Source organism: Mercurialis annua, linkage group LG6 (assembly GCF_937616625.2).
Source record: "Mercurialis annua linkage group LG6, ddMerAnnu1.2, whole genome shotgun sequence".
NCBI classification, from domain to species: domain Eukaryota; kingdom Viridiplantae; phylum Streptophyta; class Magnoliopsida; order Malpighiales; family Euphorbiaceae; genus Mercurialis; species Mercurialis annua.
This window is the reverse complement of record NC_065575.1, coordinates 12006957-12025728: the sequence shown is the minus strand read 5'-3', so window position 1 is coordinate 12025728 and position 18772 is coordinate 12006957. Positions and strand designations below refer to the sequence as shown.

General features: G+C 36.0%; 6 protein-coding genes across 6 annotated transcripts; 5 read left to right on the top strand and 1 right to left on the bottom strand.

Moving 5' to 3' along the window:
- The first annotated feature begins 4135 nt into the window (after nucleotides 1-4135).
- On the top strand, nucleotides 4136-6464 carry LOC126653799 (ureide permease 1-like). The gene is made up of 7 exons (XM_050347735.2): nucleotides 4136-4239; nucleotides 4334-4600; nucleotides 4742-4880; nucleotides 4974-5188; nucleotides 5399-5494; nucleotides 5678-6052; nucleotides 6170-6464. The coding sequence occupies exons 1-7, from the start codon at nucleotides 4162-4164 to the stop codon at nucleotides 6356-6358; spliced, it is 1359 nt and encodes a 452-aa protein (XP_050203692.1). The 5' UTR covers nucleotides 4136-4161; the 3' UTR covers nucleotides 6359-6464.
- Nucleotides 6465-9508: 3044 nt separating this feature from the next.
- On the top strand, nucleotides 9509-11135 carry LOC130014756 (uncharacterized). Its single transcript, XM_056106330.1, has 4 exons — nucleotides 9509-9688; nucleotides 9808-9964; nucleotides 10323-11005; nucleotides 11055-11135. The coding sequence occupies exons 2-4, from the start codon at nucleotides 9823-9825 to the stop codon at nucleotides 11133-11135; spliced, it is 906 nt and encodes a 301-aa protein (XP_055962305.1). The 5' UTR covers nucleotides 9509-9688; nucleotides 9808-9822.
- LOC126687587 (uncharacterized) lies at nucleotides 11083-14020 on the top strand. Its single transcript, XM_050382146.2, has 2 exons — nucleotides 11083-12463; nucleotides 12651-14020. The coding sequence occupies exons 1-2, from the start codon at nucleotides 11141-11143 to the stop codon at nucleotides 13944-13946; spliced, it is 2619 nt and encodes an 872-aa protein (XP_050238103.2). The 5' UTR covers nucleotides 11083-11140; the 3' UTR covers nucleotides 13947-14020.
- A 425-nt stretch (nucleotides 14021-14445) lies between these two features.
- On the top strand, nucleotides 14446-15118 carry LOC126654068 (uncharacterized). Its single transcript, XM_056106329.1, has 2 exons — nucleotides 14446-14559; nucleotides 14664-15118. Exons 1-2 carry the CDS (start codon nucleotides 14446-14448, stop codon nucleotides 15075-15077), a joined length of 528 nt encoding a protein of 175 aa, XP_055962304.1. The 3' UTR covers nucleotides 15078-15118.
- Nucleotides 15119-15496: 378 nt separating this feature from the next.
- LOC126687586 (E3 ubiquitin-protein ligase SINA-like 10) lies at nucleotides 15497-16338 on the top strand. The gene is made up of 2 exons (XM_050382145.1): nucleotides 15497-15583; nucleotides 15658-16338. Exons 1-2 carry the CDS (start codon nucleotides 15497-15499, stop codon nucleotides 16336-16338), a joined length of 768 nt encoding a protein of 255 aa, XP_050238102.1.
- A 446-nt stretch (nucleotides 16339-16784) lies between these two features.
- On the bottom strand, nucleotides 16785-18037 carry LOC126688316 (uncharacterized). Its single transcript, XM_050382968.2, has 2 exons — nucleotides 17735-18037; nucleotides 16785-17555 (listed from the first exon to the last, which is right to left on the bottom strand). The coding sequence occupies exons 1-2, from the start codon at nucleotides 17793-17795 to the stop codon at nucleotides 16948-16950; spliced, it is 669 nt and encodes a 222-aa protein (XP_050238925.1). The 5' UTR covers nucleotides 17796-18037; the 3' UTR covers nucleotides 16785-16947.
- Between the last annotated feature and the right edge of the window lie 735 nt (nucleotides 18038-18772).

Genomic DNA, 18772 nt, shown 5'->3' with positions numbered 1-18772 from the left:
GCATGATGTATTACGAATTCGATACGAGAGTGAACTCGGCTACGGTATAGTCTGGAAGTCCCCGTATCTAGTGGGCTGGGCCCACCAGTGGGTTGGACCCACCAGTGAGTTGGACTCACACTTTATGATTTCGATACGAGTGAGCACTCGGCTACGGTGTAGTCTGGAAGTCCCCGTATCTATTGAGTTGGACTCACACTTTTGAAATTAATAATGTTTGCTTATATTATAAATTTATACATATATTAAGCGTGTGACGCTGTATTTTGATAATACTATAAGTAACTTGCAAACTCACTCAGTATTTTCCCAAATACTGACCCCTCACTCTGATGTTTGCAGGTAGACGGAGTCGGATCAGACAAACCATCTCCATTGTGCCAGAAGTCATTGGACTTGCACAAGTATGAGTTCCTAGAGCTGCAGTAGTCAGTAGGTGTCGGTCTAAGATTGGTAAATTGATTTCAAATAAATGTTTTTGAATGTAAACTCTAATATAATATTTCAATATCTATAAGTATATTATTTAAAAGAGTTTTTCCGAAAATGTTTTATATACACTATTATACTTTTAAATGCGAAAAATTATTAGTGGTTTTAGGCTTGCTACGGGTTTCAGAGCTACCACTCCCATTCTCTAGCGCCGGTCTCGGCTCAATAATTTGGGTCGTGACAAATACACTATAAATACACCAAATATACACTAAAACGTAAATATATTATAAAATTATTACAAATGTACCATAAATCAATTTGTTCTTTACAAAATCAGTAGCAATAAATAAATCTATAAATAAGAGAAAGATAAAATAAATAATTATATGAATAATAGAACAATTTTATTAATCGTTATAAGAAAATAAAATGATGAAATTAAATCATTAACCATAAGTTTTATACACAATTGTATAAGCAGTAGGTTTTGTCCATAACTTTATAATATAACTGAAATATTTTAATAGCACTAGTCTTGTGCCCGCTCCATTACGCGGAATTAGGTTAATATTAATTTTTAAATTTTCCATTATAGAAGTATGTTACATTTATTTTATCTTATAATAAAAATACTATATTAGACATGATTTTTATTGATTCTGATTTAAATTAATTGTAATAATTAATTGATCTATTAATACGGTTTTATTTTTGTCATTCGTACATGCATTAATTTATAGTAATTTGTATTTTTAGATAAACTAGTTTCGCATTACGTGCTATGCACGTGTCTCGTAACGTAACTCGTCAATGAACATATTAGTAAATTTATTATAATTATATCAATTTTTTTATTTATAATTAATATTAAATTAGTTCAGAATTTTAATAAAAGTAAATATAATATATTTGGTTATTAAATTTTTTTCATTGTAATAATTAATTGATCTATTAATACGGTTTTATTTTTGTCATTCGTACATGCATTAATTTATAGTAATTTGTATTTTTAGATAAACTAGTTTCGCATTACGTGCTATGCACGTGTCTCGTAACGTAACTCGTCAATGAACATATTAGTAAATTTATTATAATTATATCAATTTTTTTATTTATAATTAATATTAAATTAGTTCAGAATTTTAATAAAAGTAAATATAATATATTTGGTTATTAAATTTTTTTCCATACTGAATTTATTCTTCTTTTGGTTTTATAATAACCATAATTAAATAGTTAACTTAATTTTATTAATAATATCTTTAAAAATTATAAGATAAAAATTTAAATAATAATATATTGACCAAATTCAGTATTTTAATTTTGTAGTTCAGTCAAACTAAAAGATAGGTATTCCTACTAATTTGGAGATAATTTAGTTATTTTGTACATACTAAAAATTAAATTGGAGATAATTTAGCTACCTATTCTAATTAGGACTTTAATTACAATAGTGATTAATTAAATAACTAATTAGTTAATGACTATACAACTTTTATTTAGTAGTGAACTGAAAAGGATTATTCAGTAAATTTGCCTCCCCCCCCCAAAAAAAAAATCCGTGCTTTTATATAGAGTATAAATTAGCTTATAAACATTGGATAATTCAATTTGGCAGTCATAAAAATGCTCTTTTAGTATAAGTATTTTATTCAAATTAGAATATTAATAAGACTTACCTATTAAAAATAACTTTAAAAAATAAATAAATATTTTATCTAAATTGAAAACTCGTGAGAATACTCTTTTAGTCCTTTCAATTATATAAATATATAGATATAGATCAGAAGTAGATTAATTTAATTTATAAGTATTTAATAGACAATTAATTAGAATATTAGTTTATTTTAACTATGTTATATATAGTTCAGTTTAATTAGAATTCTAAAATAATTAGTTTAATATATATTTTTTAGTTAGAGATTATAACATTAATTAGATTTATTATAATTATATGATCGTGTTTTATTTAATCATTATTAAATTAGTTAGAGTTTTTATATTCTTTAAGGTTACAAAATAATTTTAATATTTAGTAATTCAAATGTAATATGAATGTAATAATTAAATTAAAAATAAAATCGTATATATATATATATATATATATATATATATATATATATATATGTATGTATATATATATATATATATATATATATATATGTATGTATATATATATATATATATATGTATATATATATATATATATATATGTATATATATATATATATATATATATATTAAATTTCGGTTCTTCGGTTATAAGTTTGGTTCTTCGGTTCGTTACGGTTCGGTCCGGTTCTCGGTACGGTTATTTACCTAAAGTCCATAACCGTACCAATACAATTTTTGGTTCGGTTCGGTTCGGAGAAAGTCAATGGTCAACGGATATTTTTCGGTCTTGGATATTTTCAGTTCGTTTTTCGGTTCGGTTTTGGAGATATCCAGGATCCGTACTCACCCCTAAAAAAATAGATAAATTGATACTTTTAAAAATTATAATTATTCTAGATATGATAATATTTATTTTTCGAAAATAAAAATAAAAATAATATTTTTCTTTATAGAACACAAAACATAAATATCATTTTTACAAATTTTTTTTTTTTAAACTTTATTTCAAAATATTCGTTAATAAATTAGAATTAAATTAAACACTACCTTACTGTCACTGATATATTCTCTCACGGGTTTTTGACAAAAATGTTTCCCCCTTATAGGGAAAATTCCTTTATTGTGCCCCAGAGCACAAAATTTCTCAATTTGTGCCTGGGGCCCACGCTGCCCGCAATGGCTCTTTACGGGCAGAAATCTGACCCGCAAAGAGCCATTGCGGGCCAGTTAATCCAGCTGATTAACTGCTGGATTAATTCTTAAGCAGCCCGCAATGGCTCTTTGCGGGCTGCTTAAGAAGCCAATGATTGGGGAGATTCTCTCCCCCAATCATTGGCAGCAGATATTATAATAATTATTTAAAAAAATATATATAAATTATTTTGTTATTAATTTTTTAAAAAAACTTAACAAATAAAAATAAAAATATTATAAATAAAAATTATCTACAAAATAATAATAATAAAATTTTTAAGCTCCAAAATAATCCGATTAAGCTCCAATATAATCCGGTTAAGCTCAAAAAATAATCCGCCAAATTACTCCAAATCCGCCGAAACTAATCTAAAACAATATTTTTTACTTGTAGTGTAAGTGTGGTGAAACAATTCACCACACACCCCCTTTATATAGGGGATGTCGCCCGCAAACAGCCATTGTGGGCGACATTAAATTCCCTGCCATGTGGCAGGGAATTTAATTACTGGCCCGCAATGAGCCTTTGCGGGCCAGTTAATCACCCTGAATCAGGGTGATTAACTGGCCCGCAAAGGCTCATTGCGGGCCAGTTTGCTGCCCGCAATGGCTCTTTACGGGCAGCGTGGGCCCCAACAAAAATGTAATTTTTGTGTTCTGGGGCACAAAATCCGAATTAGCCTTTGTAGAGGGGAACTTTTTTATCAAAAACCCTTCTCTCACTTTATTTCCGTCAACTTCCTTGCCAGCAGAGCTAAACATGGGGACAAATAAATAACATGATGTTGACTAACCAATGAAAAGGCCATTCATTGTTCTTGTTATGGACAGCTTGTTCATTGATGAGGTAATTATTTAACTGATGATCTTCTTGTTTGCATTTCTAGTTCCAGTTATCATTTTGTTATCCTAATTTGAATGTTCAATAATGGTAATTTTCTTTTTTTATTGGATGTTATTGGCCAAGTGATTGAGAAGTTTAAGAATTTGATCTCAGTAAGCTCTTCAATATAATTCAAGAATTTGCTTAATTTAGCTTCACAGAGGCATCATGATGTATGAGTGACTGAATTGCAACTTGGTTTTGCAGGATTACCTAGGCAGCAGGCTGCAAATGTATTTGGTGGAAAGTAAAGCAGGAGCCATAGCATGTATGCTGCTTTCTTTGTTTTGCTTAGGTACATGGCCTGCTATTTTCGCTTTCCTAGAAAGACGAGGCCGTCTTCCCCAGCACACTTACCTCGATTATTCAGTCACAAATCTCCTCGCTGCTTCCTTTTTCGCGTTAACATTCGGCCAAATAGGCAACAGCACACCGGATACCCCGAATTTTCTCAATCAACTTTTTCAGCTCAGTGTAAGTTAATCCAATGTTTTTGGTGGCCTTTTAGTTTCCGCGTTGTTTGTTAATACTATGTCGTTGCTTTTTCGCCTCTTTTGTGAGATGCGTAACGCCACTTACCTGCAGTATGTGAATATCCTAGGATGATTGGTGCAGGATAACTGGCCTTCAGTCATGTTTGCAATGGCTGGTGGTCTGATGCTTAGCCTTGGAAATCTATGCACACAGTACGCTTTGGCATTTGTTGGTTTATCGGTGACGGAAGTGATTACTGGTAGCACGACTGTTGTAATAGGTTTGTCATGACGAAAAGAGGTTTGATTTGCAGTTTGCTGCATATCACTAGACTGGTCGTTATGTTTTCTGAACTTCGATTTGGTTGTAACAGGAACAACCTTGAATTACTTCTTAGATGACAAAATTAACAAGGCCGAGATCCTATTTTCCGGTGTGTGTTGCTTCTTGATTGCAGTCTGCCTTGCTTCGGCTGTTCACTCATCCAATGCAGCTGATAACAGGGAAAAGCTTAACAGTTTGTGCGGCGATTACAAGCTTGTAGTAGAGTATGCCCTTTGTGTCTCCTCCTCAATTAGTATCATACATGTCACAGTTTTTTCTATTTAACACTCTGCCATAAGTTAACCTACTTTGCTAATTCTTCCTTATCGGATTATCTGCTGCCACCAAGACTAACCTTTTACCAGGCCTGCAGGTACTACTCCATCATTTTAAACTTCACATTTCTAGATTCTTTTGCCTCACTTTGTAGGTAAATTTTGTCCCTTTTGTTCCTTTTTTGATTTATCTACAGAGATGCAGGATTTGGAGAACGAAAAAGGTTCCTCGGAGAAGGCGAATTTTGGAACAGCAGACTTCCTTTTAAAGCTCGAGAATAAAAGAGCTATTAAGGTCGGTAGTTCCATCATTTTTTGCACTATTAACTTGAGAAGTATTGTTGTTGCCCTTCATTTCCTTAATGCTTTTCTAATTAATTTGGTGCAAAACTATATGATCTCATAGGCTATAGTATAGAAATCACTCATGCAACTACATATTGATGTCTGCTTTATAAAGATCATTACAACGCGACAGGTATTTGGAAAGAGCACTTTAATCGGACTCGTCATAGCACTCTTTGCTGGTATATGTTTTTCTATGTTCTCACCAGCTTTCAACTTGGCAACAAACGATCAATGGCACACCTTAAAGATTGGAGCAGCTAAATTGGTTGTCTATACTACATTTTTCTGGTTCTCAGTTTCTTGTTTTGTTCTTGCCATCATACTCAACGTTGCCTTCCTTTATAATCCCGTGCTGAGCTTACCAAAATCGTCACTAAGGACTTATATAAAAGACCACAATGGCAGAGGCTGGGCCTTATTGGCTGGTCTCTTATGTGGGATTGGAAACGGTCTTCAGTTTATGGGTGGCGAAGCTGCAGGATATGCAGCTGCAGATGCTGTTCAGGTTAGTTCTGCAACTTAATATTAGTACATTTCAGCTTGAGCTAATAAACTCGGAAAGTGGCTAATGAATGAACCTTTTTCCAATTATTGATTATTTGATTTGAGTTGACGAGTTCAGGCGATGCCACTCGTTTCGACGTTTTGGGGGATACTTTTATTCGGAGAGTTCAGGAGGTCTTCACGGCAGACATACGTATATCTCGTGAGCATGCTGTTGATGTTTATGGTAGCTGTGGCATTTCTCATGGCATCAGCAGGCCATCGAGATGAGCACACAGCATTAAAATTCTTGTTTGATAACATATAGAATACGGATTATCCAGTCTTCTAAAAACATGTAATTGCATAGTGTGGAGGGTATTCACTTTTAATTATAAAAAATATGGTAAAGTTTTATAAAGCTTATTTCTGAATGGATGTAGTTGTATTTAGTTTATCTAGGCATTCATTAGTAATTCAATTTTTTGAATATATATATATATGTATAATTTGACTTATATGTAGATGAAATGATTGCTATATTAAAATTGAACCAAATTGGGAGTAACGGGATAATCAACAAGTGTCATTTAACTTCTTGATACGCTTGCTCAAATATAATCCCTGCATCCCGTGAAAAAAGGATTGCTTGCAGAAATTTATTTTGATCATTGGTTAGTAAAACTAATAGCTAAAATGGTATAAGCGTAAGCAGTATTCTTCTAGGTTGTGGATTTAATTTCTCCCGCAAGCACTCCTCTCCTCAAATTATCAAAAAGAAAAAAGAACTATTTATGTTCATAAACCACTTGGTCCTTCCAAATAGGGGTATAACCGAATCGAGTCGAGTCCACACACTGCCAAGTTCGAGCTCGACTCGACTCTAAAATCTGAAGATCGCAATTCGACTCGAACTCGATCAAGTTTTATTTTAGGAGTTTGAGCTCAAACTCGTTAGCATAATAGAGACTCGAGCTCGATTATCTATATAAAAATTTAAAAATTAAATTTTAGCATACAAATAAAGGTATTATTCTAAATACATATAAATAAAGATTAAAAAAATAAATTAATTAAAACTCGATTAGGCCCGCGAGGTCATCGAGTCAAGAATTTTGGAGTTCAAGCTCGACTCGATATGAGTCGAATCGATTTCGAGTATATTTCGAGCCAATCCCAAGTAGCTCGCAAGTTAGCTCTACTAGATTACACCCCTACTTTCAAACACGCGCACCTTTGGCTGGATTTGGAAAAATTTTTTCAATTGCAAACATAACATGAACTCATGATAGTGTAAATTTTTATGAGCGGACTTAAACTTCTTAAATTTTCCATGTAAAGCCCGGCTCCCCAAAAAAATAATGGACCGACCCGAAACTTCTAAGGAGTAACAGGAGAAGCTGCAGCTTTACTAAATATAAGATTTTTTATAAGATTTACTATTTTTTTGAGAACCTTTTTTTTTCTACTACCCTTCAAAAATCTTTACATTTTATACTACAAAATATAATGAACCGTCGAATTTAAGTACTAAATATAAGACTTTTTATTAGATTTACTATTTTTTTGACAACCTTTTCTTTTCTACTACCCTTCAAAAATATTTATATTTTATACTCCATTTTTTCCCTTTATAGCTTATTGTTTTAAAAAAAAAATTACTTTCTATACAAAATTTTGTTTTTCAATTTTTTTTAATTTTTTCAATTTTTTTATGTTATATTATTGCATTTATTATTTACCATATATTTAAACTTTTTTATTTTTTGTTTATGTGTTTTACTTTGACTATTTTTTTTTCATGTAAAGTATTGTATCTCATTAGTTTTAAAAATTAATTAAAGATCACTCAAATATCAATCAAAACTGTAACAAACTGAATAATTTGAATTTTCAAATATTTTTTCTTTCTTTTTTCTTCATATAAAAAAGGACAGTTTACACTGACTCACTTTTTCAACTTTTTTTTATTATCTTCTACTAATAATTTTTAGGCTTAAATGCACAAAAAATCACCAACTTTCTCGTGTTTTTGGTATTTAACACGAACTTATAATTTTGGTGTAAAAATACATGAACTATCAATTTTTTGCATATAAGACCAAGTTTGCATTTTTTTTCAAAAAACGATGTCGTTTTAAGGCAAAAATGGTGCCGTTTTAGGAGAAAAACGGTGTCGTTTTATGCCTAAAATTATGTTTGTGTTATTATTGCAAAAATCAGATAGTTCGTGTATTTTTATGCCAAAATTAAAAGTTCATGTTAAATACCAAAAACACGCGAAAGTTGGTGATTTTTTATGCATTTAAGCCTAATTTTTATGCACTTATTTGTTTACAAGATATTTAATTTCAATTCTTTTTCATGTACATTGTAGTTTTCTTCGTCAATATAAGAACAAGTAATATCACCCAACAATTAATGTACCAATATTCCGTCTCAATTTAATTTATTTTACATAACACTGCCGTTTTCTTCACTAATTCTAAAATCAACCAGAAACCACCTCAATTATATTAGCAAGATCAACTAAATGTCAATCGAAGATCAACATTATAATATTATAATAATTCAGCAATCAACCATCATAAACAAATCGTGCGATATAATTTAAAAAAATGCAAAAATTCAACCATTTATAGTAAAAATATAGATATAAATCACAAAATTATTTATATCTCTAAAGATGATTTTTATACACATTAATGGTGAAAATTTGTTGTTAAGTAAAAATAAAAAATAAAAAACACTATAGATATGAAAAGAAAAAGAGAGAAAGTTGCATGTTTATACCTCGATTATCAATGTTATTAATTAAAACCTGCAATCGTTTTGCAAACACATAACATGAAATGTGAAATAGTTGTGTAAAAAATCCTAAATATTATTTTTCTGGAACTAAGAAAAACTAAATATAAAACCTGAACGGAGCTCATGGTCGAGCCAGTCTTAGACTTGCATTAAAAATAGTGAAAGCCTAGTTTATGAACAAGTGTAGTGATTAGTAGATAAAAAAAAAGCTCAGTGATCTTGGAGAAAATGGATGCCGCAATTGCAAATTTGCAACAATTCAATCTTGAGAGAGCCCTCTTTAAAGAGTGTATAAGCTGAAAAAACAAAAAACAAACACTTGATTTTGGCTAATAATCACCCACGGACCTTGACTTTAGGGGTACCTTACGATAAACTCCCTGATAAAAAAAAAACGATTAGTAAACCCCCTATTCTTTGTGACGGCTGCACGTAAACCCCCTGAGCCCATTTCTCGCCGATATTTTGGCAAAATGATGACGTGGCACGATATATTCACTGACGGCTCTGCAAGTCACTCTGCATGCATGTCAGACATGTGTAAGAATGTGTAAGGCTGTGTAAGGTTGTGTCGGTTGACTTTTTTCAAAAAAAAAAAAAAAATAATCATTTTTACCGCTCGGTTAAAAATCACTTTCTCTCTCTAACATTTTTAACTTTTCCCTCTTCTTCTCCCTTAGTTTATTTGATTTTATTTCTGTCCCAAAAAAACGTCCTTTCTGTTCTTTTCGTGTACCTACTTCGTTTCTTCTTCGCCTTGATCGTTTCTTCGTCGCCTTCTTAGTTTCCTGTTAGGGTTTGGTTTCTTGATCGTCTTCTTGGGTTTTCTTCGTTTCTTAGCAACTGGGTATGTAACATTTTATAATTTCTTGAAAATGGAAATTTTTTTGAATTTTTGAAAATGGGTTTGTGTTTATGTTATTTGGTTCGTGTAATGTATAACTTTAACAGGCTTGTGGTTGGCAGGTGTAAAGGGAAAAAATGGGGAAAAGAAAACGAGAGCGAAGGGAGCGGGAAAGGCAAAGTGAAAGAGACAAGAGATGGGAAAAAGGGTCAAATAGTCGAGATAACCCTTTACAACTCCATGATACTGATAGTGAAAGCAGTCAAGAAGTAGTCGAAGGTACGAAACTTTTGTAAATGTTGACCTCATAACCTCTAGGACCACTTATGTTGAACTGGTGTGCTGAAAATGAAGTATGATTTTTGTGGGTCCATTTGTGATAATATTTCTTTATATGCTTGCTTTTGGTGAAAATTTGGATTTTGTGTTGGCTTTGTGAATACTTTATTGTGGTGTGTTGGCTTTATGAATAGTTTATTGTTGGTCTGTTCCTGTTTAAAATTAAATATTGTTGCTGTGTTGGTTGTTTAGGATATAGAGAATTTATTGTCGTTGTTATGTTGGTGAGTGTATCCAATTGTGCGGTTTGTTGGTTTGCTTTAGAAATGAATGCATTGGTTATTTTCTCTTTTTGCAGTTTCACCAGGAGGGGGCAAATTATTCCAGATTAATTTACATCACCATGGGGATCTTGGTGACTTGGCCTATTATGGTGGGGAAGTTCAAAGTAGGATATACCATATTGGTGAGATTGAAATGTCCGACCTTGACAAATGGTGTAGGAGGCTATACGGCGGAAAAGCCATTGTTGATTACCATTGGTGTCCGAAGGGAATCGAATACCGGGATGGGATAAAGGCGATAAACCATGAACAAGATTTCAGGGAAATGGCTGTGACAGGATTGAAGGCAGGGTCTGTTGAGGTATACGTAAGGGAGTATTCTGTCAAGGACATTAAAGAGTTACATGAAAAGATTAAGCTTGACTTGGAGCCTCCTCCTCTTCCCCCTAGTACTGTTGTTATCGAGGAGCTTGTGGACCCGGAGGCTGGGCCAGGGGAAGAGGTGAATATACCAGTTCAAGTTCAGGGGCCACCTGTGATTTTACCAGAAATTGAGGGGGTTTTGTTGATCGAGTGGCACGGCAACAATGTGCAGGCACCAGTTATAGATGCATTGGAGCCGGAGGATGCAGTAGCGGGGCTGGAAGAGGGTGTGCAGGCTGCAGTTGTAGATGCTTGGGAGCCTGACCCGTTTGTTGATGTGGTGCAGGAGGGGCTGGATGAGGTTCAGGAGGGGCTGGATGAGGCGCAGGAGGGGGTGGCAGAGGGTTTAAATTTAAATGAACATGAAGAAGTGGTTGGGACAGAGAAGGAGTCTGAGGGGGCAGAGGTTACTGAAGAGGGGGAGGTGCCAGAAGGGGGGCCAGATTGTCCCCCTTCAACTCTAGAGAGGATGGCACAGGGTCTATTTGATCATATGGCTGAGGAGCTAGAGGGCATGGAGGGGCTGTTTGATGACGATGACCAAAATGAGGTTCAAGCAGAGGAACAATCCGGTCAAAGGGGGAAGAATGAGGGTGAGAAGCCAACTCTTGACGACGTCGAGCTAAATGTCGATGATTACATCGTCGACCCAGACTACGACATATGGGACGACGATGACGATTTGATAACGGAGCTTAGATCGACGGGCCAATATTTTGAAGAGGGACCAGATGCCCAACATGAGGATGATGTAGATGTTGGATCTTCACAGAGATCTGGTGGGAGACCAAGGGGAGAGAGTCAGGCAGAATTTCGCCCGGGGGGCGTTGATAGAACTATACATCCAGAAGCTGACGAGCAGGAGGAGGAGGTAGACTCGGACTACATTGCTTCAGATGATAACAACACGGCTTCCGAGTCTGACGGTGACGGTCGGGTGAAGTTCAGGATGTTCAACGAGGAGAAAGAGATGGAAAATCCAACCTTCAAGAATGGATTGCAATTTGTGAACAGAGAGCAATTCAAGAAAGCATGTAGGCAGTGGGGCATCAAACACAGGTATCAACTGCATTTTCCTGTCAACGAGAAGACCCGTGTTAGGGCTAAGTGCTTTGACAAGAGTGACAATGTACCTAAGTGTCGGTTTGAAATATTTGCATCCAAGCAAAACATGTCAGATCCGGATGATGAAACATTCCTAGTGAAGACCCTGAACTTGGTACACACTTGCCCGAAGAGAAGATCGAATTTCCACATGACCAGTGCCTATCTGGCTGAGAGTTTCTTGGAGGAGTTTAGGGCCAATCCAGATTACAACCCTGAGCAGTTTGTTGCTAAGATTGCACGGGAGCTGAAGCAGAAGATCAGTGTGCAGACGGCACGAAGAGCACGACTCAGGGCTGTAAGAAAATTGGAGGGGGATGAGGATGGGCAGTATGCTAAGTTGTATGACTACCGAAGGGAGGTCCTTCGAACCAATCCGGGGAGCACAGTGGATTTTAAAGAACCTCGAGGAAAGTTTGCGGGTATGTACATGTGCTTGGCTGGAATGAAGAATGCCTTCCGGAATGGGCTGAGGCAGATCGTTTGTCTGGACGGTTGCTGGTTGAAGGGGAAGTATGGGGGTCAGTTGCTATCTGCAACTGGGATTGACCCCAATGATTGCATGTATCCTCTGGCTATGGCATGGGTGAAGGTTGAGAATACTGAAAACTGGACGTGGTTTTTGGAGCTATTGAAGGCTGATTTGCATCTGGGCAACAGGACAACCTTCATGTCAGACAAACAGAAGGTAATTGCTTTCCATAACAGAACATTGATTATATAAGCTGGTAATTGCTTTCCATAGTTGTGCATTTTTATCAGTAAGGTCCATAGTTGATCATTTAGTAAACGTTAGGGTCCACAGTTGATCATCTGTTAAACGTTAGGGTCCACAGTTGATCATTTGTTAATGTCTTTAACTTGTGCTTCTACAGGGCCTCATACATGCACTGGACGCGCTTTTTCCACATTCAGAGCACAGGTATTGCTGGAGGCATCTGTGGGCAAATTTCAGAACCACCTTCCACTTGCAACATTTAAAGCCGCTTATATGGAACATTGGGATTGCAACCTACACATCCAAATTGAATGCTGCCATGAAAGTTTTGGAGAATACTCATACGGCGGGCTACAACTGGATTGAGGAGAGATCTAGGGAGCATTGGTCCAGGGCACATTTCAGGCCGCAAGTCAAGTGTGACATATTGCTGAACAATTTAGCGGAGGCCTTCAATAAATATGTACTGACTTCGAGGACGAGACCTATCTTGACGATGTTTGAAATGATTAGGACTCAGCTGATGAAGCGGATCCATGACAAACAGATTTTTGGGAGCAAGATTAATTCGCGGTTGTGCCCTAAAATTAGGAAAAAACTGGACAAGATAATTGAAGAGGGTTGGAATTACACCGCACACCCTGCCGGCAGTCCTCAAGTGCAAGTTATAGGTCCTGGAGGTCAGTTCGTGGTAAATTTGGATGAAAGGACTTGCACATGTAGGCGTTGGGACCTCACTGGGATTCCATGCGTTCACGCATGCCCCTGTATTTATGAGAACAATGAGGTCCCAGAGAACTATGTGGACGACTGCTACACAAAAGCCACCTACCAAAAAGTGTACAGCTATGTTATCAACCCTTTGAATGGGGCTGATATGTGGGAAACCGATCCAAATCCATTCCATATCATAGTTCCTCCCTCGCCTGTGCAAACAAAGAAGCGGGGTAGAAAATCGACGGTAAGACGAAAGGAAGCGGAAGAGCTAGAGCAGCAACATGAACAGACTGTACAGGAGGCCCATGCAAAGAGGGCAAAGTTAGGACGTAAGGGGCTTCAGAAGGTTAAATGCAGTGAATGTAACCGATTTGGCCACAACAAACGGACGTGCAAAAAGGACAATGACCAAGCTGCATGTGGGGGTGACACTCAGCCAGAAGCAAGAGCTGCAGGGGATGAAACAGGGGGAGAAGCACCAGATGCAGGGGAGGTTCCAGGTGGGGAGTTTGGAACTGGAGAGCAGGCCCCAACAGGAGAGTCTGGCGTACACCTAAGTGGAGCCTATTCTGCAACAGAACAAGCCTCGGTTGAACAGCAAGGTGCAGGGGAACCCAGTCATGACACTTCTACACAAGCTGCTCGAGCTGCTAAGAGAAAAGGAAAGAGGCCTGCTGGTCGAGAAGTCCCTTCGCGATACAGGGACTGTTTGAGGAAACGAACAACGAACAAGTAGTGCAACAAAACAGATGGATGTATATTTTGTACCATGTGCTTTTTGTTAAGGAACGTTTTTTATTTTGGGCAACACATGGATATATTTTACTAGATGCCCCAACTTTGTTGTGTTTAGAAGCGTACGGTGGTGTATGTGCAAATGTAAATGGTTGGAAATGTTATTCTGAATGGTTTTTATTTGTAAATGAAGTTGGTTTATGATTGTCTTTAATTGTGCCAGATTATGGTTGTCTTTTATTGTCATACGCTTGAGTGAAAGTATAATATCCTACGGCCCTCCATGTATTAGCAATAATCAATCATGGACCCTTTTGTTTTCTTATATGATCAAGCATGGACCCTAATATTTCATTATTTTAACAGACCTAGCCCCTATGAAAAACAACCCAATCATCCTTGGCCCACAGTGTGGCCCATAAATATCCGCCTACAACTCATCCAGCCCCACTCATCCAGTGTTTAACGCTTACAACTCAACTCAAAAATTACAACCAAAAATGGAAGGAGTAGCTGCACAAGTGGTTTGCGATTGCGGAATCCCATGTCGCCTACAGATTTCTTCAACGGATAGGAACCCCACTCGAAGATTTTACGCTTGTTCAAAGCGAACTGTAAGTAATTCATGTGCTTTACAAAAAAATTCAAACTGTAAGTAATTTACATTAATTTTTTGACCTTACTTCGCCTTTTATTTTTTCGAACTAAATTTGTCCAGAATCAGTGTAATTTTTTTGCCTGGCTAGAGAATGACATGCCTTACCAAATGTCGGTGGTCCGAAACTTGAAACTTGACCTCCATGTCATGACTGTTGAACTGGAGGAGGCCAAAAGTTTGCTTGCTGCTAAAAAGGACGAGTTCCAGGGATTGAAGGAGTCCCATGAAATGTACATAGACGAAAATCAGGGATTGAAGGAGTCCATTGAGATGTATCGCGATGAAAATGGAATCTTGTTTGAGGAAAGCGGTCTACTTTTTATGGAGATAGACATACTGAAGGGCCAGATCAAGGACATGGAGGTCAAGTGTGCAGACTTGGAGAGGTCAACCAGGAACATGAAGTTTGGTTTTTGTGCTGCTTGTGCAGTTGCAGGATGCAGTGTAGGCTTGCATTGCATGAGGAAAAATTGAATAATTATTAAATGATGTTGCTTCATTATTATTATGGGTTGTAATGCTACATATATTAATTAAATAATTTTTAATTCCAGACAGTGTTTTTTTAATTATGATAGAGCAATTAATTAAATATGCTAGAGTAATTATTAATGATGTTTTACAGCCCAATATCGCTAATTATACATACTGACTTGTCTTATCAGCATTAATGTTGTTTAAGAAACCAATATACCCTTTCATTAACCAAAATCGTCATTAATGACATCCACTCACTTGGGAAACAACACACCGCTTAAGTGAAGAATATGAAAAGACATCTATCCAACTTCTTTAAATATGTAATCATGCTTACTTACTAACACACACAAAGACACTTATCATTCATACTTAAAGTGATCCACTTTCGCCTTCATCTTCAAAACAACGCAGCAATGCCTGATAATACAGTCCGTTCGTTTGATCTTGAACTCATGGACTGTGCCGTATGCTGTGAACCTCTACGCCCTCCCATTATTCAGGTTTGACCCCACATCATTTATATATTTATTCACTTTAGGTTATTCTTAATTTTCTAACTTTTCCTTTTCTTCAGTGTCAGAATGGACATGCAACATGCAACTCCTGCTCTGTAAAGATGGGTAAATGTCATGCTTGCACTTTGCCAATCGGACCGATGCGCTGTCAGATAATGGAAGCAGTCGTGGAGTCTTTAACGGTTTACTGCCAGAACAGAGTATATGGTTGCCAAGAAAGCTTCAATTACGACGAGAAGACAGATCACGAGAAATACTGCTCTTTTATAGAGTGTTCATGCCCGATTCCAGAGTGCAATGTGAAGGGCTCGTCCGAAACCATTTATGCTCACTGCAAAGAGTTGCATAAAGATATTCTCACACTATTTACCTTTGGACGTAAATTTGCAGTTTCTGTGGACATGCATGATAGGGGTTTGCTTCTCCAAGAACAACAATCAGACGTTGTGTTTGTTCTGAACAACACGAAGTGCTCTTATGGGAATATTATAACAGTGTTTTGTCTCGGGCCATTGTCAAACGGAAGCTGCCCTTATGACATCGAAGTGAAGTTTGATGAATCGTCAGTGCACAGGTTTCATTCTTCTACCAAGAATTTTCAAGACACCAACAAGTATTACCGTTCATTGACAGGATTCCTTCTTGATAGTAGCGACCAAGAGTTTTTTGCTGACGGGTTGATCAAGATGGAAATTTCGGTATATCGATCGTTGGAGCTTGGTTCTGCAGATGATGTTTAACGCTGCCCTTAGTCAACATGTTTTCTGGTTTTCTGTTGTAATTTGGAATATTCTAGTATAGGTTTTATTTTTTTGCTTGATGAATATTGTAGTATCGTTGATGAATATTATAGTTGTAATTCGTAGTTGTTTTATTTTGGAAATTTTTTTATATAATGGTTGATTGATATATGTTGTATCTTTATGGTTGACTAATTTTCATTATTGATAGGGGTTAATGTTGTTTTAATAAATTTCAAAAGTGCGTATTTATTGAAGGGTCCAAAGATGATCAGTAAGAATACATGAGGGTCCATGGCGGATTATAAAATAAAAGTATAGGGTCCATATGTAATTATCAGTTTCAAGGAACATGTAGGTCGTTTCAAACGAACCGAACGACGATAACTACAAACTTTACTCAATTTCAATAACAATAACAACCAATATTAAAAACAAAACAGCAATAACATAAGCAAACAATACATTCCAAGTTTGTAATCAACATTCATTTTGATCTAAAATCCAAATTGTCACTAATAATATAAAATGCAACATACATATTAACCTAAAAGGTTACAAATGTTGTTTCATATGGCCCAAAAATAGGTCAATCTAGTGTCTCGGCCTTCAGTCTGACCCACCAATCTGCTGCTGCTCCTCCGAGGGTTCTTCAACTGCTTCAATTTGCAGCAAATCCAGTGGTTCACCTTCTTCTTGACCTTCAATATGCAGGACCTCCACTGGTTCACCGGGACCTTCAATCTGCAGCACCTCCACTGCTTCCACAGGACCTTCAATCTGCAGCACCCCCACCGGTTCAGCCTCACCAACACCTTGTTGCTCCAATGCATCATCCCCATCTTCAAGTTCTTTCAACTCAAATAATGTGTGTCCAAATACAGGCCTTAGGTTGCACACGTCAACACAGCTTAACTTCCTAACATACACATCAACACTACCATCTTGTGTCCCAGCCAGTGCCATGTCCATGACATGGTCATCATTTTCCATGGGAATTAATTCTTCAGTATACATGCCAGCCCGCCTCCAATAATACATTAACAATCCCTCAACCTTCAATTCAAGTAACCACTTATCTAGACTATTTAATCCTATATCCTCAATATGAAATTTTCTAACAGCCAAATCCTCATTAAAATAACCAAAGTCTTCAAACTGTCCATTGTAGTTCAGAATAATTTCAAAGACCTCAAAAAGACAATCTTCAGTAGAAGCTGCTCAAACCAACAAATAAACAAAGACCAATTTTTAATTAATGAACCAGTGAAAACCAAACCAAAACAACAGGCAATGACGAACAAGAAATAAAATACCAATAAAATTCAAAAACAATCACCAACGAACCAAACACAACTCAAAAAAAAATTCTTCCGGCGAAAAAAAACACACATACCTTTTCGTTTCTTCCCTTTTCTGTCTTCTTTTCCCATTTTTTTCATTTCTGTGGATCCCATTTTCTGTTAAAGAACAGAGACCTCGAAAAATATTTAGACAAGAAAGGGCCACAAGCAAACGAAGAAAAACGAAGAACTGAATAGGGGCGAAATAACACACAAGATGGAAGAGAAGAAGATGAAGACGATGGACGGCGATAAGAGTGCAGGAGTAGTAGATCTAGGGTAAGGAACGAAAAAAAAAGGAACAAGACGAAGACAGGATGAAATATTTGAAAATATGACAATTAAAGAGAATGAGGGGGAACAGAGGGAGAGAAAGTGATTTTTAACCGAGCGGCAAAAATGATTTTTTTTTTTTTTTTTTTTGAAAAAAGTCAACCGACACAACCTTACACAGCCTTACACATTCTTACACATGTCTGACATGCATGCAGAGTGACTTGCAGAGCCGTCAGTGAATATATCGTGCCACGTCATCATTTTGCCAAAATATCGGCGAGAAATGGGCTCAGGGGGTTTACGTGCAGCCGTCACAAAGAATAGGGGATTTACTGATCGTTTTTTTTTATCAGGGGGTTTGTCAGGGTCCGTGGGTGATTATTAGCCCTTGATTTTGGACAAAACGGTGAAGTTTTTTTCTGCGATTCCTATTTATTTTATCTCTCTGTAACACTATTAAAGCTTCTTGCTGGTAAGAGATCACCGGAAAATAGTAAATGGGGAAAAAATGGAAATTAGTAACTCGATACAAACCGAAACCAGTTTAGAATTTAACCCTTTATTTGGTTCAATTTTAGTATAGGATTCATTTGATTCACAATATCTAGGTAATTATCAATTCTACAAAATTAAAAAATAGAGTTTATAAATGAATTTCTAAGTAAAACCAGACACAATTATATTCATTTATAAAAAAAATAACAAAATTTAATAAAATTCATTCGAAACAAACATGCACTAAAAACTTTACAAAGACAACAATAGCCAAAAGAGAACTACATCCAAAAAGATTCCAATAGACTAAGAAATATACT

Coding starts and splice junctions, on each gene's coding strand:
- LOC126653799 (XM_050347735.2), top strand. CDS start 4,162: ATGTTCAATAATGGTAATTTTCTTTTTTTATTGGATGTTATTGGCCAA. Junction 5,189..5,398: donor CCTCAATTAGTATCATACAT/GTCACAGTTTTT, acceptor TTATCTACAGAG/ATGCAGGATTTGGAGAACGA. Junction 5,495..5,677: donor AGAATAAAAGAGCTATTAAG/GTCGGTAGTTCC, acceptor ACAACGCGACAG/GTATTTGGAAAGAGCACTTT.
- LOC130014756 (XM_056106330.1), top strand. CDS start 9,823: ATGGGGAAAAGAAAACGAGAGCGAAGGGAGCGGGAAAGGCAAAGTGAA. Junction 9,965..10,322: donor CAGTCAAGAAGTAGTCGAAG/GTACGAAACTTT, acceptor CTCTTTTTGCAG/TTTCACCAGGAGGGGGCAAA. Junction 11,006..11,054: donor TGGATGAGGCGCAGGAGGGG/GTGGCAGAGGGT, acceptor TGGTTGGGACAG/AGAAGGAGTCTGAGGGGGCA.
- LOC126687587 (XM_050382146.2), top strand. CDS start 11,141: ATGGCACAGGGTCTATTTGATCATATGGCTGAGGAGCTAGAGGGCATG. Junction 12,464..12,650: donor TCATGTCAGACAAACAGAAG/GTAATTGCTTTC, acceptor GTGCTTCTACAG/GGCCTCATACATGCACTGGA.
- LOC126654068 (XM_056106329.1), top strand. CDS start 14,446: ATGGAAGGAGTAGCTGCACAAGTGGTTTGCGATTGCGGAATCCCATGT. Junction 14,560..14,663: donor ACGCTTGTTCAAAGCGAACT/GTAAGTAATTCA, acceptor AAATTTGTCCAG/AATCAGTGTAATTTTTTTGC.
- LOC126687586 (XM_050382145.1), top strand. CDS start 15,497: ATGCCTGATAATACAGTCCGTTCGTTTGATCTTGAACTCATGGACTGT. Junction 15,584..15,657: donor TACGCCCTCCCATTATTCAG/GTTTGACCCCAC, acceptor CCTTTTCTTCAG/TGTCAGAATGGACATGCAAC.
- LOC126688316 (XM_050382968.2), bottom strand. CDS start 17,795: ATGGGATCCACAGAAATGAAAAAAATGGGAAAAGAAGACAGAAAAGGG. Junction 17,556..17,734: donor AAAAGGGAAGAAACGAAAAG/GTATGTGTGTTT, acceptor TGGTTTGAGCAG/CTTCTACTGAAGATTGTCTT.